This window comes from Syngnathus leptorhynchus, chromosome 8, assembly GCF_054491065.1.
Source record: "Syngnathus leptorhynchus isolate UIUO chromosome 8, UIUO_Slep, whole genome shotgun sequence".
Lineage (NCBI taxonomy): Eukaryota > Metazoa > Chordata > Actinopteri > Syngnathiformes > Syngnathidae > Syngnathus > Syngnathus leptorhynchus.
Window position 1 is genome coordinate 11,234,603 of NC_141202.1, and position 14,765 is coordinate 11,249,367.

Below are 14,765 nucleotides of genomic sequence, written 5' to 3' on the forward strand. Positions count from 1 at the left end.
CTCCATAGAGCGGATCAGGATACATGGTGGATTGATTGAATATATTCCCTCAAAATATAAATTAAATTCACAGTAAACCAAAGTCGCTTCGTGGATTTACTATAAACATTTCCCTGTAAGTGGCGCTGTTTTGCGGTTTATTTAAACCTTGAACAATTGTCGCTTATATACGACGTCACTAGAGCGCCGACTATTTGGCGCGATGTGGTACAAATTTAAAAATCTGAGGGCGGTTGAAACCCAGTTTGCTGACCAGGGGGTCGAGTGTGAAAACATTCGCTCATTACGGTCGACGTCGCGTTGGACGGGAGAGCGAATAATAAAAGTAGGTTGAATGTTCAAAACTTGGCGAGGCTTTCGCCAGATTACAATTAATTGTGAGTGTTTAGCCGTAATGTCGTCATTACAAACGTGGCTAACGGCAGTTAGCATGTCTAGTTTAGGAGCTGCGGTACTATCTTCTTTGTTTTCATATTTTTGGGTTGAGTTTAGTCTTCAAGTTCTTCCTTCTGTTCCGTCTTAACACATAGTATTGCTTGATTTCTCTTGAGTCAGTCAAAGAAAAACAAGTCCCTGGCGAGCTAAAACAAAATGTTTCTGTTGTTAATGTAATCTCGAGCTTTGACGAAATTGAATTTTTGTTTTGAATTTTTATTGGGGCTTTTTCCTACTCTGCAGGGATGTCGTGGGACTTTTTGGTACCCATGTGCGTGGGCGACCTGGTCAAGACCGGGGGGATAAACCAGTACGTCGTGCAAGATGTGGTTTCCCCAAAACAGTTGCCGTCCCATCTTCACAGTGAGTGGTAATCTAGTGTTTGGCTGTGTTTTCATTGTAATCACTTCATATGGTCTCATAACACTAATTTCAAAATGTTTACCATCTTAATAAAGCGACCATTTGTACTGCATCCCAATGTGTAAAGATGGTCTCAGTCTTGTGTTTCTCCTCCATTGTACTAAGGATTCAAGGCTGCATTGAGAAGTCAAGGCCCTTTGTGCATCCTGGAACATTTTGACACAGCCTACAGTGTATTACAGTGAGTGAGATTTTTACTGCAATAGAACTGATTTTTTTTTTTCCAAAATCTGCAAATCATTAGCTGTCCAAGAAAGGGATTTGTGATTGCGTAAGGCTCAGTGGCCTTGTGGTATCAGTATCCGCGCTGAGACTGGGAGGTCGTGGGTTCGATCCCTGGCTGAGTCATAAGGCTATAAAAAATGGAACCCGATGCCTACCTGCTTGACACTCAGCATTAAGGGTTGGATTGGGGATGCTGTAAAAAGTTGCACCTTCTTGGGCTGCCCTGTATGTGGTAGTACCTGCACCTGCTGGGCAACGACCCTCTGAAGGCGAGAGGGTGGTGAGGGGATGGCACGGCCGTTTGACACCTAAAACAATCTTTGTGCCGGTAAGACTTGCAGAAATAACTGCTAGTCTACTCATCCGTCGGATCGACGGGAGATTCCATCATGGATTCCATCATCATGTTCACTGTACAAGTATTGTCTTTACTCCCAAAGGCATGCCAACTCCGTGGATCTCAGTGTGAAAGAGGACACTCTGGACTTGCTGGTGCAAGGTTCGAATTGTTCACATTGAATATTTTAAAAGGACTCTTATTAAAAGCCGGCAAGTCATCTATTTTCCCGTTTACTTATGTTGCAGTTGTCAGCAGCCTGTCTTCCTCCCTGCCCTCGTTGCTCAACTCGGTCTCCGTTTCTGCAGCCGAGCGAAAAGAGAATCTCAATGCCGTGAAAATGAGCGTCTTCTTGCTCTGCAAAATCACAGAGTGTCTCGAAAGCGAATCTTACAGGCAGAGCTTCATCGCTGCACCTGGCAAGGTATGACTTGGTAAAATGTTTTACAGGGTATTTGACTTTTTTTTTTTTTTTAAATGCCCAGTGATGTAGTCTTGGCAGTATGGTGATCTGTCAGATGGGGGATTATGATCGCTTGCTTTCTGTTTGATGGGTAATCTTGGTAGTGTCATAGTAATATTTCACTACTGTAAGGGCCCACCTACATTTAACATTGTCGTTGCTTCTACAATATCTGTCCTCCTCAGAGTAATGGGATGGGACTGGTAGGAGATGTCAAACAATGTGTGAATGTCTGTTTGTGTGATGTTTGATTGTATATAGCAGTTGGCAAGACGATCTAGTCTCTTTGAAGGGTTTGGCAGGTATGAGCTACAATCTTTGGTAATCTGAGGGCATTTGTGTCAAAGCATAATTAGTAGTTGCTTTCGCTCCAAAAATCCATAAACTATAAAAGTAATTTCACTCTTTGGACAGGGTGGCAAAAAGGCCAAAACGGGCGATGGACTCCAGCAGTGGGACAGCGAGCGGGAGCGAGTTCTTCAGGCTCTCGTGCAGCTACTCCAGGTGGACATCCGCTCTCTCTGGAATCTTTCCCTCGTTGAAGAAGAGTTCACCTGGTACTTAAAAGCGGCGTCAGCATTTGCTTAGTCTGAAATGCTTTTTTTTGTTGTTGTTGTTGTTGCACTTTTGTGTTACTTTATTTCCTCAGTTTGTCAAATTGAGATTTATTTACTTAACTGTGCAAAGATGTCGGTTGAGGCCCAGATGTCTACCCCCCCAAGTTCCTCATTGCCTTTTGGTTTCCTTAGCTGCGTGACCTGCTGTTGCTACAAGCTACTCGAGAATCCGACCATCAGCCACGTCAAGAGCAAACCCACCAGGGAAAATATCATCCATCTTCTCGGCTTGCTGATCAAGAAGTACAATCACCTCCTCGGTGAGGCTTCCACTTATCTTAGTGGGCTCCTTTCATTGAATACAACCGCTGTAACAGAAATTCTACGTAACGCACATGCTAACAGGCCGGTCGGAGCAACGTCCTCTTGTTTGTTTGGCTTGTGCTGATGTTGGCGAACTCTTGATCTTCTGCCCAACAGGTGCCAGCGTGAAGGTGATCCAGCTGCTACAACACTTTGAGCAGTTGTCCTCTGTGTTTGCTCAGGCTGTATCTGTGTGGAGCACCGAATACGGAGTCAGGACCATCATCGGGGAGGTCATAAGGTCAGCCAACGTGCCGTCTTTTATACACATTCGTGACTGAATCGTTTCAGCGGAGGACATTGGTGGATTGTTCTTAAATGGAGGTACCTTTGTAACAAGTCCAAAACATTTCTTCAGAGAGATTGGCCAGAAGTCAAGTGAGGAGCTCGCCAGGGAAGGCTCTGGTGTCAAAGCGTTTGCATCTTTCCTCTCTGAACTCGGCGCACTGGTACCCGAGTTAATGATCCCCAACATCAGCGTACTGATCACACACCTGGAAGGAGAGGTACACACCCTTTTCAACACTTCCTTCCCACTACCCGTTCGTCGTTTGTTCCTTCTGAAGACAAATCCGTTTTGTTTAAATGTTCCCTAGAGCCACACAATGCGTGTGGCTGTGTGCGAGGTGCTGGGTGACATCCTGGTGCGTGTCCTCTGCGGGGACGGACTGGAAGAGTCCAGCAGAGCTGACCGCGACCGCTTCTTTGACATCCTCCAGGAGCACCTGCACGACACGCACTCTCACGTCAGGGCGCGCGTCTTGCAGGTGTACACTCGGATTGTAAACAGCAAGGTAAGCTCCCGAGTCTCGGAGGTTCATCTTGCGGTGTTTGCCGACTGAGTGTTTTTTCTTCCCGCTCCTAGGCCTTGCCGCTATGTCGGTACAGCGAGGTGATGGGGCTGGCCGTGGGAAGACTGATGGACAAATCAATAAATGTGGTCAAGAGCGCCATCCAGCTGCTGGCAGCCTTCATTGCGCACAACCCCTACAGCTGCAAGGTAACGCCTGTCGGAATCTTTGACCATCTTGAACCTCGCTGAAGCCGATGTGACTTTCAGCTGAGCAGTGCGGATCTGAAAAAACCTCTGGAGAAAGAGACAGCCAAGCTGCGAGAGATGAAAGAGAAGCTACGCGGGAGTGCACCGGGTGAGCGCTTGATTCTTGATGACCCTGTCTTGGATCTGGCCCGCTCCTTTTTGCCCAATGATGAAACCAAGGCGAATACGAGCTGAGTGAAAGACAGCTGGCTGCTTCTTGCCTCAACTGGCGGGTAATCTTGGCAGTGCAAGGGAGGCTTGTTGCTCTGCTGTAAGGGCCCGTCGACAGTAAATCGGGCTGTGCTATTGGTTCTCCTCTGAAAGTTACATTGGAGGAACCATTTAGATGAAGCCCACAGTGTGTTTGTGTGCGAAGGCCTGAAGTTCGCCCAGCTGTTTTCACTCTTCACTCAGCAATGAGTTGCTTCTTTGGTAATCTGAGGGCCAAAAAAAAAGTTTTCCGTTCAACCACAACACAGCGGGTCATGCTCGGTCATCTGCTTGTTATACATTTCCTCCATCTCGCTTTTAATTCGTTCGTGCTCACCCTGCCGACGGCCAATACGTCATCTGGGTTCTTTGTCACGCCGCACGAATTTACTTTTCGAAGAGTCTGACGCAATGCTTCCACTTTTAGCCGCATCAGAAAGTCTTGGACGCATTCACTCTAAGTGCTTTGAGTCATAAAGTTACACCTGTTTCCCCGGCTGGATGCAACCCATTCAAGTTTGTGCGGGTTCATTAATGTGAGTGTAGCCGGCGTTCTTCAGAAAGCCTTTCAATATAATTGGAAAGGCTTAGCAAAAGACCGCAATTGCACAAATCTAACAAATAGATGAAAAGTACGCAGGGATGTGACAAAATAAAAGCAAATTGGGGGACCGCGCTGAACTATGTGGTCGGTTTCCTTTTCATTCTTTATGATAACATTTGACCACTAGAACCGTTTTTTCCCCCCCCCCCCCTCCCTGGGTTTGTGGCTTTGCAGTAATTAAGGCATCAGAGCTTTGGGCCGCCATGGAGCCTGAACTGCGCATCACCGTCGACACCGAGCTGGAGCCCTCGAATGACTCTGAGAAGGAGCAAAAAGAGGAGGAACCAGATGTTGAGGAAGGAAACGAGATAGAGGATGATAGGGCAACCGGCGTGAAGATTGCTCAGTACCTCCGGGTCAACAAATACAGGTAAACCTGCTATAATGTCGAGAAAATGTGTTTACAATACTCGTGACTATTTTCTTCTTTCTTTCACAGGAATGCCGTGCGTCTCTGCATCAAGGCCCGCAGCCGCTTCGCCAAATCGGAGATGTTTTCTGCCCTGTCCGATCTCACTTCCGAGACGCTAATGGACACGCTGGCCTGTCTCTTCATAGGTCATCCCGTTTGTTCGCTTCACTTTGTGCGTCACTCAGGCCCGTTAAGATTCACTTCTGGGGTTTCGTCATTATGAGAGGACGTCCCTTTGACATCTTGTGATGTCGCATAATTATAATTGACAAGTTCATAATGGAAATAGCTTTTTAAGTATGTCGGAAACCAGCCGCCATGACAATGTCGCTATACTGTCACTCAGGGGTGGGCAACTGAAATGATGGCGGAGGTCACTTTGATTGGCAGGTAATGCACAAGTCATAATCATGACAATCCTTAAAGATAATTTTTTTTTTCCGTCTCCTTAGGCCCTGACCGGGACACCCCTGAGCACAGTCAGAACTTACCTCCCACTCCACAGAAAGGAGACAAAGAGGCAGACGATGCGGAGTTCAAGAAGCAGGAGATGTTGGTGCAGTATCTCAGAGATACGGAAACCTTCGCCCTTCAAGTGGAGAGAGCCATCTCCGTCATCAACTCCATGCTGTACTGGAAAACCACTTCAGGTTGATGCTCTTCAAGTGTTTTCAAAAAGTCATTTGTGTTTTATTGCTGATGGGTTGTTTTTCTTTTGTAGTGGTTCAGGAGGCGGTGCAGTTTTGCGTCACAGTGTGCGAGTTTGGCGTGGCCAACTCTCTCAGCGGCGTGAGGAAAATGTTGCCTCTGGTTTGGTCGACTGACACGGCCATCAAGGATGCTGTCATCCAGGCCTACAGACGCCTCTATCTCAACCCCAAAGGAGACACTGTCAGGTCAGCAAAAAGGACTCACTCAATGTCAATGACATACTAGCAAGTTTGGAAAACGTCACACGTGTGGTGCCACCAGCCGGTTGGAACTGACTTTAGTCGAGGAGGAGATAGAGTCGAAATAAATATCAATTTGGCTATGGAATGAAGCTTTTAAATAAAAGCCTTCCCCTAAAGATGCGTGATGCTATGAAGTAATGGTAGAATAGCATCGCCATAGCAACCATGCAGTACAAGGTCATATCATGCCTTTCAATAATTGAAATGCGATTGGCACGTTTGGTTCTTCACTCAAGCTTCTCCGTTGATTGATTTACTTAAAACTGAGGAGCTCAATCGAGTGAATTTGTGATATTCATCCTTATTTTATTTTATCCCGCCAGGGTGAAAGCTCAGACTCTTGTGGACAGTTTGTCGGAACTGATGGTGGATGCGTCTCTCGGAACGATTCAGTGCCTTGAGGAAATAGTGAGTGGTTTTTCACCATGTGTTGACGTGGTGATTTTTAGCCACTTAACTACAAAACGTCCCAATTGTGTCACCGTAGGTGCAGGAGTTCTTCGGAAGTGGCAACAGCCTGGAGTCGACGGTGGTGCAGGTCCTGTGGGGGAGGTTCACCGGCAAAACGGAAAGTTTGCCTCTGTACAGGCGCGCTGCCGTGCTGCTGCTGGGCATGGCTGCACGGTGAGACAACCGTTGGATGATGCACGTCACCACCCAATCTCGCTCCTGCGTCAAATCATCTCATTTGTAACACCACACGCTAATCGACCGTGGCTTTTACGTGGAATCCAAGTCACGGGCAAATATATAGGAATGTGTTTAGCGGAATATTTTTAGTGTCTCCCCGCCTGCTCAAAGGCTTCCACCGCTGCGGGGAAGAGTAAAGCGAGACTATCTGCAGCCCGCCCACACTGCCGCTTGTCTTCACCCAGCCGGCAACATTCACAACCTATTAAATCTCAACGCGGTTCTCTTCGAACCCGGCTTCCCACGTACATTATCTGGCCGAGCGCCGGCGAGGCCACCTGAACGGCGCTCGAGTGAATGTAGGCCATCCGTTTGCGTAACGTACGTTTGCGACGCTTGTGTTTTCTCCACAGGGCAGAAAGAGAGGTGGTCCTCAGCAATCTCGACACGCTTTGTTCAGTGGCCTTGGGAGAAAAAGTCACCGAAGACTTTCTTCTGGCGAGAGACACCGTCATCACCATCTGCAGCATCACTGACCATGTTCGGGTAAGCTCTGTTTATTGAAACTCTTGGTGGCCTTTGAAGTTTCTGAAATGCACAATTGTCCTTTCACCAGCAATCAAAAGGTGCCCCATTCCGACTGCCTCAAGAACATGTGCTTTTTACCCGCCTCACACAAGCAATCGCTGAAGGTAATTTATTTATTTATTTTTTACTTTTTGCTTAGTATGTTTTCACTCGTCTGACTGTGGGCGATGGCTCGTTCCAGGTGCCATGATGGAGGACCCGCACTGGCAGAGCTTCATGGAGCAAGCCGTCCGCCTCACCTACTTTCTGGCTGAATCTCCTGACCAGCTGTCCTCCCGCTTGATCCAACGCACCGCGCGACTCCTGCTGGATCAAATTCGTGAAGGCGCCGAGCTTAACCCCAAGGAAGTCACTCCGACACAGGAGGGATCGCAAGAGGCTGGCGAGCAAGGTGAATGACAATATTTACATTTTTTTTTTTTTAAATATATCCCCACACTGTTGCTTCACCGGTGTTCTCCTCTCCTGCAGTGAACTGTGTTTGTCTGGCTCAGCTGCTGGCTTTGTGTGGCTGCGTGGCCTTCTGGCAAGTGTCGCACCTGGAGCGCAGCGTGAGCGGCGAGTTGCGGAGGCGGAGATTAGAGACCGAGGAGCGGGAGGAGAAGGAAAAGGCTCCATCTGGCAAAGCTAAGGTGCGCCACCACTGCTGTGTCCACACGTGTAGACATTCTTAGAGGTTGTTGTTCTGCATCTGCTGTCATCATTTGAAAAGAAAAAACAGAGTATAACAGCCGTCTGAGTTGCATTTAGAATTTTTAACATGAAATGATATCAAAAAGTTCTGTTTCAAAAATTCAATGTCTTTAATTTGATGATACGCCCCGTGGACTTTTGTGCCATCTGAGGGTTTTTGTTTTATTTATTTATTCTAAAGTATGGGTAAAAAAAATTCAGTTTGTGAAATTTGTTGGTAGAAAAAAATGTCATCTTTGGAAGTCAAACACAAAGGACACAAATTTCTCATGGCAATTTTTTTGTTTAAATGTAAGACATTGACAAATACAAGTAGCACATCAGTTTTCGGCTGAAGTCTGTGTGTCAAGCTTTGTGATAGCCGAAAGAAAGTTACGCTACTTTTGAATTTTCCACCAGCTCACGGCAAATGAGAGCGCAATGGAGGAGGAGCTGGGCTTGGTGGGCGCCTCTGCGGACGACACGGAGGCCGAGCTCATCAGGAAGATTTGCGAAACGGAATTGCTAGCTGGTAACAAGAATTACATCCAATCTTCTCCTCTTTTGTCCTGCATTTAGTTGCTCATTAAACGCACGTTGCTCCATTCACATGCTAATGCGGTGTTTTGCGTGCACCCTGCCAACTCTGTTCTCTCCTTAAGAGGAGAACCTGCTGAGTGCATTCCTTCCTTTGCTGGTGAAAATATCCAGCTCCCCCGGACGCTATTGCCACCCTCAGCTCATCACGGCGGCCTGTCTGGCTCTCTCGCAGTATATGATGATTAGGTAAACACGTTCCCCGCTGTTTTGAATCATTAGGATAATGATTGGTCTTTTTGGGTTTTTTTCCTCCCCTTTTCCAGCCCATCCGTTTGTGAGGCGAACGCCCGTCTAATGTTTACAGTGCTGGAGCGCTCTGCACTTCCAGTGGTCAGGGCCAACGCCATCATTGCTCTTGGAGACCTAACTGTCCGCTTTCCCAATATATTGGAACCCTGGACCCAGAATTTATACGCCAGGTAATGGGATTTGGCTTTATGATTCCAAGCAACAGGTTGCTGTCACGCAAGCGTTCATTTCTCACAATTACAGGCCTGTTGTGAGTTGATTGCGCAAGCTGCGTGGGCGGTGGTGCGGATTGTCTCATTCAAATTATTATTATTATTTTATTTTTTTATTGCATCACTCTGCTCTCCATACACTCCACTGAATGACGATGAGCGGAAGTTGACTTTTTCAATTTTTATTAACTAACTTGAGATGAATGTGTGGTCAAGCTCACATGTGGTTGCTATGGCAACAGGCCCAGCACTCTATGAACTTAGACAAGGTCTTCTCCCTTCAAGCGTTTAATTAATAGCGTGTAACAGATTGCGACTGGTCACTCTGCTGTAATTATGCACAGCGGCTACGAAAGTAGGAAGGAAACAAAATCCTTTACACTTGTGTCAAGAAGTCGACTTTAAAAACACTAATGGATTCTCAAGTCAAAGCCCCGCCGCCAACTTGGAAGCCAGGATGTTTTTCGTTTGATGTGTTTAATTATTACGCTCGACAACTCGCGCGTTTCGGCGTTTGAGAAATGTCAACATTCACTTCCTTTCTAATGCCTCCTTGCCCTCCTCGTGTTGCCTACCTGATAAGTTCCCTCCTAATTGACTCCCACACAAACACCTCCACTGTCCTCCGAGCCTTCGGCGCCACTGCCGCCACCGCCTTGGGGCCTTCAGATAAGCGTATTAAGAATTAATTACCTCGTTCATTGCTGCAGTAAGCCCCTGCATTGGCGAGAGCGAGTGGCGTGCATGCCTTTCTGATCTTCCGCCAGAAATCCCCCCTCCTAGGCATAAATGAGCAACGCTTAATGACTTTCTTTTGTGGAGTGAGTTTGATAGAGGCAAACTTTTATTTTGTTATTTTTTTCCCCTCAAACTCGGCTCACCCAGGGCGATAGAAGATGGACGGATGCCACGTCCACATCCGGCCTTCACCACAGGCGATATCGCTCAAGTTTAGGGTTGTCTCATTATGCTAATGCAACATCCTCCTCTCACAGGCTCAGCGACGAGGTTCCGTCTGTGAGGCAGACGGCCGTGACAGTGCTGACACAATTGGTCCTTAAGGATGTGCTGAAGGTCAAAGGTCAAGTCAGCGAGGTGGCCGTGCTGTTAATTGACCCTGAGCCACACATCTCCAGCCTGGCCTTGAACTTCTTCAACGAGTTGGCCTCCAAGGTGCGCGCTCCCACGCCTTTGAGGTTTGGAATTACAATGGAGTTCTCACGCACTGCTGCCTGCCAATCGTCTTCCACCTTCAGGACAACGCCATTTACAACCTGCTCCCGGACATCATCAGCCGTCTGTCTGACCCGGAGAGGGCCATGAGCTCAGAGGACTTCAACACCATCATGAAGTGAGTCGGCTCTCGTTATGACTTGTCCGATTCTGGAGTATATCAGGGCAAGGGTGACTCAAAAGTACTAATAGTATCGGTACTTGGTATCGATGACTACTTGACATATTGGATATCAAATATTTCTTTGGAAAAAAAAAAGTGGCTTAAAAACTGCACAGTAAAAAATATTCAGAAGTAGCAATCACAAATATTGCATACTCAATATTATTTGTCGGATCTGTGTTTTTTTTAGACAGCTCTTCTCGTACATCACCAAGGAGAGACAGACGGAGTCTTTGGTGGAGAAACTGTGCCAGCGCTTCAGGACCGCCAGGTGAGAGCGCGAGCATCGCGTGTGGCGCAGCTCTCTCGTGGCATCGCCTTTGTCTTTACCTATTGTGAGCATGTCAGCTAATTAGTCGTATGTGTGTGTGTGAAGAGGCGAGCTGACATTTAATGCCAGTTCACCTATTAATCACACGCTGACATACCCTTCACTCATCTTGTCTGTCTGCGCCGTTTGAGAACGGAGGTGGAACAATGGGCCGAGACCTACGCCTCGGCTCCACCTCTGACTCATCCGTACTCCGAGGAAGGGCATTTTACATTACTCAGTCGCAAAGTGAATTATAGATAGCAAATGCAATTTGTTCCAAATGCCACGACAAAGCCAAATCCACGAGTAAAAGATCCAGAACGGCGTTGCCATTTGCATAATTTTCTAATGTGATTTCGTGGCCTCAAATTGGTCTTCTCTGCTCCGCAGGACGGAGCGCCAGTGGTGCGACCTGGCCGTCTCGCTGTCCTTGCTGTCCATGTGCGAGCGCGGCTTCAAGAGGCTGCAGGAATGCTGGGAGTGCTACAGCGACAAGCTGGCCGAGCCCGGCGTCTACCAGCCTCTGCTCGCCATCGCTGCCAAGTTGCGCCGAGGAGCCAAGATCCAGTTCAAGGTGCCGCCAATTTGTCATAGCCCTATATGAGGGTTTCGTTTTTTTTCCCAGGCCCAATAACAATTATTCATGGCTAAAGAGCCTGACATTGATATGCAGTAAAAAGTAAAGTTTTTTTTGCTTTGGCACAATATATTTATTTTAAAATTAGACGAAAACATGCAAAAGTTCTAAAACAAACGGTGTGCGGAGGTACGAGAGACAGCAGCTCCTCTTATGGCTCCCTGAAGGTTTATGAAATATATAAGTAAATATAATTTGAATGTGATATCAGGGATGAGAATTCTCCACGGATTTCCGTGTTGTTTTTTTTCTGTCGAAAGTAGCATTATCGGGAATCGTGTAAATCCGTTGAGAAAATGTTGTTTATATATATATATGGGGGGGGTAGGGAAGCGGGCGGGCAACGTTAGCCTCGGCGACTCGCGAGCATTCGCCCACCCGCCGCGACGGTATCTTACGGAAATCGGCTTGCTTCTGTAAACCTAACTAGCTGGCAGCAGTGATGCGACAACATCCGTCTTATTTTCGGCAGCATTTTGACGCTACTTGCGTCACATCATTTCCATTTGCTAACTTACGCGAAGAACTAAGTCACAATGTGAATTTGCAATCCGGTTTTCATCACTTGTAGACGAGTTATTTAGTTGGATAGATCTAGGGATATATATATATCATTGCTGACCCCCCTTCCAGACCCCCGGCTACTTTTCAGTGTTATTTCACATTTGCCATTCTCATCCCTGTTTGATAACAAGATATGTGGTTGTAGATATATGTTGCAAAAAATTAACAGTTTTCATTAAAAGGAAAAACTCCAGGATTGTGCCGTTTTGATGTATTATATTCACCTTTGTAGCCCACCAAGCAAGAATATATTTTTTAACAAAACTGTTGAAATTGAGCGATGAAATTAATGGTTTTGGGGTTGCTATACTGCCAGAATCCAGGAGCTTTGTCCCCTGGACCCCTCCGGGGCATTGCCCCCCTGCGGCCCCCAGACCCTGGCTTCTTTTCAGCCGTTTTTCACATTTGCCGTTCTCATCCCTATAATATGAACTTGTCACAGAGCCAAGTGGATGACTTTGAGAAGCGTCTGACTGCGGTCCACACGCGAGGCCTGGAGAACGTGGAAAGCCCCGAGATGGAGGAAGAAAATCAAAAAAAGAGCAGGGCCACGCCAAAGTCTGCAAGAGGTCGTGCCAAGTCGAAGCGAGGTCTGTGCATCGTCTTCATCTTTAAAAATGTTTATTTACTATAATTAATTAGGGCTTGCCCTAATAATCTGCTGAGATCAGCGCTTTAACACCCCCCCCCATATTTCATTTTACCAAGCTCAACTAAAATCCCCGTGTTCTGTCTCCCGTTCCATCCAGGTCAGTCAAAATCGTCAGTTTCCAGCCAGTGCGACGACAGTTTCGTCACGCCTCAGAGAAGTCGCAAGTCCAAGAAAAAACCCGTCATCACCTTCAGCAGTGACGAAGAGGAGAGCGAAGAGGGTGAGTCCATCCTAACTAGAAACTGAATCAAGACGTTGGGGTTAATTGAGGTTCTTTTCTAAGAGAGTGAGGTGTCTCACTGCTTTCCTTGGTGGAGGTAACAAGACAGTTGTCATCCCGCTCACCGACATCTCGCTCCAATCTTTATCTTTCATCAGATGCCGTGCTGGACGAGAGCGAGACCCCCAAAGTCACCACACCGATTGGCCGCACATCTCGACGAGCTCGCCTCAGAAACTGAACAGTTTTTAATCGTTTTATTTTTTTTACCACCATGCTGATTAACGTGTCCCTTTAATCAAGGCATTTTCTAATAAACCCGCACCTGATGTGGTTGTTTCAAAAGTCCTGAGCAGCGGTGTCCTTTTGTCGCATCACTGTCCAACCAACCTGTGTGCTGGCTTACAATAGAACTTTTCAAAATGGTGGCACAGTGCTAAAAAAAAAAAATCATCTGGAGTCATTTTGTTCAGTTCAGTGGTGGGACTCGCTTGTTTGTTTATTTTGTTATTTATCAATTATTTTTCCTCAGACTGCTGTGCTTTGCCTTAACCTGACTGCGAGAAGCTTTTGTGTGTGTTTGGACAGTGATGTGTCGCCACCTGTGTTCTTTTCCTTGCAGTTTTCCACTCTGCCTCACCCACCGCGGCGCTCCCGCCATCACACTGGCTTCTTCTTCTGACTTTGTGTGTATACTAACGATCCGCTCTTTCCCCATCATTCCTCTGACATTTTAGTTCCATAGCAGGTTGGCCTGACTTCACTCGGCAATCTTTTTGAGGTCTGCGCCTGGTAACCCCCCCCCCCCCCCCCCTTTTACGCTCACTGCCTACATTTTTCTTTTTAAATGTTTTTTTAGATTTCCTCCCACAGTGCTCATCTCTGCTGACATCACATGCAACCCCCCCTCCCTCACTGGCTTCCCTCCTCCCTCCCATGATTGCTAATCTCTCCTTTTCGCCTACTGCCTGCCCCCACATGTTGTCCTCTCCCAAAAAACATAAAAGCGGGGTGAATTTTTCCTCGTATGTATTCATAAAGGCTTATGTAAAGTCCCCACTCTCCAAATGGAGGCTTCTCCTCTCCATTTTAGGCTAAATCAACCTCTTTTTTTGTTTGAAATTTTAGATGCTACCTTGAGATGTTTGATGAACTGGAGTATGTAGTTGAAATAATTAGAGGCTGTTGAACTTCTCGCTCGTGTTGTAATTTAACGGCGGGTGGTTGTGGGGAGCAGATGGCATTGACAGACTGTAACTTGGCCACAGGCGAGTGGAGCTCAGTGCACGCTGGGAAAGACCGGAGACAAAAAGGGAGAAATGCTTGCCTACATTTGGAAAAAATAAAAAAAGGGCATTACAAATATTTCTTGGTTAGCTGAATGCTAGCAAGAAATTGAGTTTTTACGTTTGCATCTGAAGCAAGTAGGATTCATGACATCAGATCATCAGTACGTCATTTATAAATCGTTTTGCACAGATGAAAGATAAATGAATGCGAGTTAAAAAAAAAAAAAAAAACGCATTCCGGTTGATGCCCCTGCTAGGAGGACAAAAAAAATACAAGTGGAGGAGGAGAAGGGAGGGGAGAAATAATAATTTCAATTCTACCACAGAGTGGGTGAGGAGGAGGAAGAGGAGGCGGGGCCAGGCCAGAGAGATAGTGATGCTCTCGGCAGGTGCAGACAAGTGAGAGGTAGCCCAGACCGGGGATGGAGAAGACTCGCTGAGCGCACAAGACTTGCCACACGTACTTGCGCACGCAACAGGTGAGTAAGATTTGCTTCTGCTCTTTCTTAAGAAAAAAAAAAAAATAGTGAATTCGTTCAAATGTTAGAGGATTGTAGTTTGACAAATGATTGCTTTTTGACTGTTGAAAAAAGAAAGATGGAGAAGCGTGCTCTCTTATTTGTTTACTTCAAATGAATTGTTTTAAGACACTTTAATTGGAGCAAGAAATTGCTCTTTTTAAATTTGAAACAAAAGTAAAAGAAAACAATAATGATGTGTTT

General features: G+C 46.5%; 1 protein-coding gene and 2 non-coding genes across 4 annotated transcripts; all 3 read left to right on the top strand.

The window, feature by feature from the left end:
* The first annotated feature begins 193 nt into the window (after positions 1-193).
* On the top strand, positions 194-14,513 carry ncapd2 (non-SMC condensin I complex, subunit D2). Of its 2 annotated transcripts, none has more exons than XM_085917838.1 (32): positions 194-325; positions 679-798; positions 964-1,039; positions 1,524-1,582; positions 1,669-1,844; positions 2,298-2,440; positions 2,633-2,760; positions 2,921-3,044; positions 3,162-3,309; positions 3,400-3,597; positions 3,669-3,803; positions 3,864-3,951; positions 4,831-5,026; positions 5,096-5,214; positions 5,521-5,718; positions 5,790-5,964; positions 6,345-6,429; positions 6,509-6,645; positions 7,065-7,197; positions 7,268-7,343; positions 7,421-7,630; positions 7,711-7,871; positions 8,332-8,443; positions 8,574-8,697; positions 8,775-8,930; positions 9,968-10,145; positions 10,229-10,323; positions 10,559-10,639; positions 11,072-11,255; positions 12,325-12,472; positions 12,632-12,754; positions 14,370-14,513. In XM_085917838.1, the coding sequence occupies exons 2-32, from the start codon at positions 681-683 to the stop codon at positions 14,444-14,446; spliced, it is 4,161 nt and encodes a 1,386-aa protein (XP_085773964.1). In that variant the 5' UTR covers positions 194-325; positions 679-680; the 3' UTR covers positions 14,447-14,513. The 2 variants fall into 2 exon arrangements, with proteins under 2 accessions (XP_085773964.1, XP_085773963.1); XM_085917837.1 differs by lacking the exon at positions 14,370-14,513 and adding an exon at positions 12,913-13,058.
* Positions 1,900-2,218, top strand: LOC147052438 (small nucleolar RNA U85). Its single transcript, XR_015067135.1, has one exon. It is a non-coding gene; the product is annotated as a small nucleolar RNA U85 (small nucleolar RNA).
* Positions 4,004-4,288, top strand: LOC147052439 (small nucleolar RNA U85). The gene has a single exon (XR_015067134.1). It is a non-coding gene; the product is annotated as a small nucleolar RNA U85 (small nucleolar RNA).
* Positions 14,514-14,765: the final 252 nt, after the last annotated feature.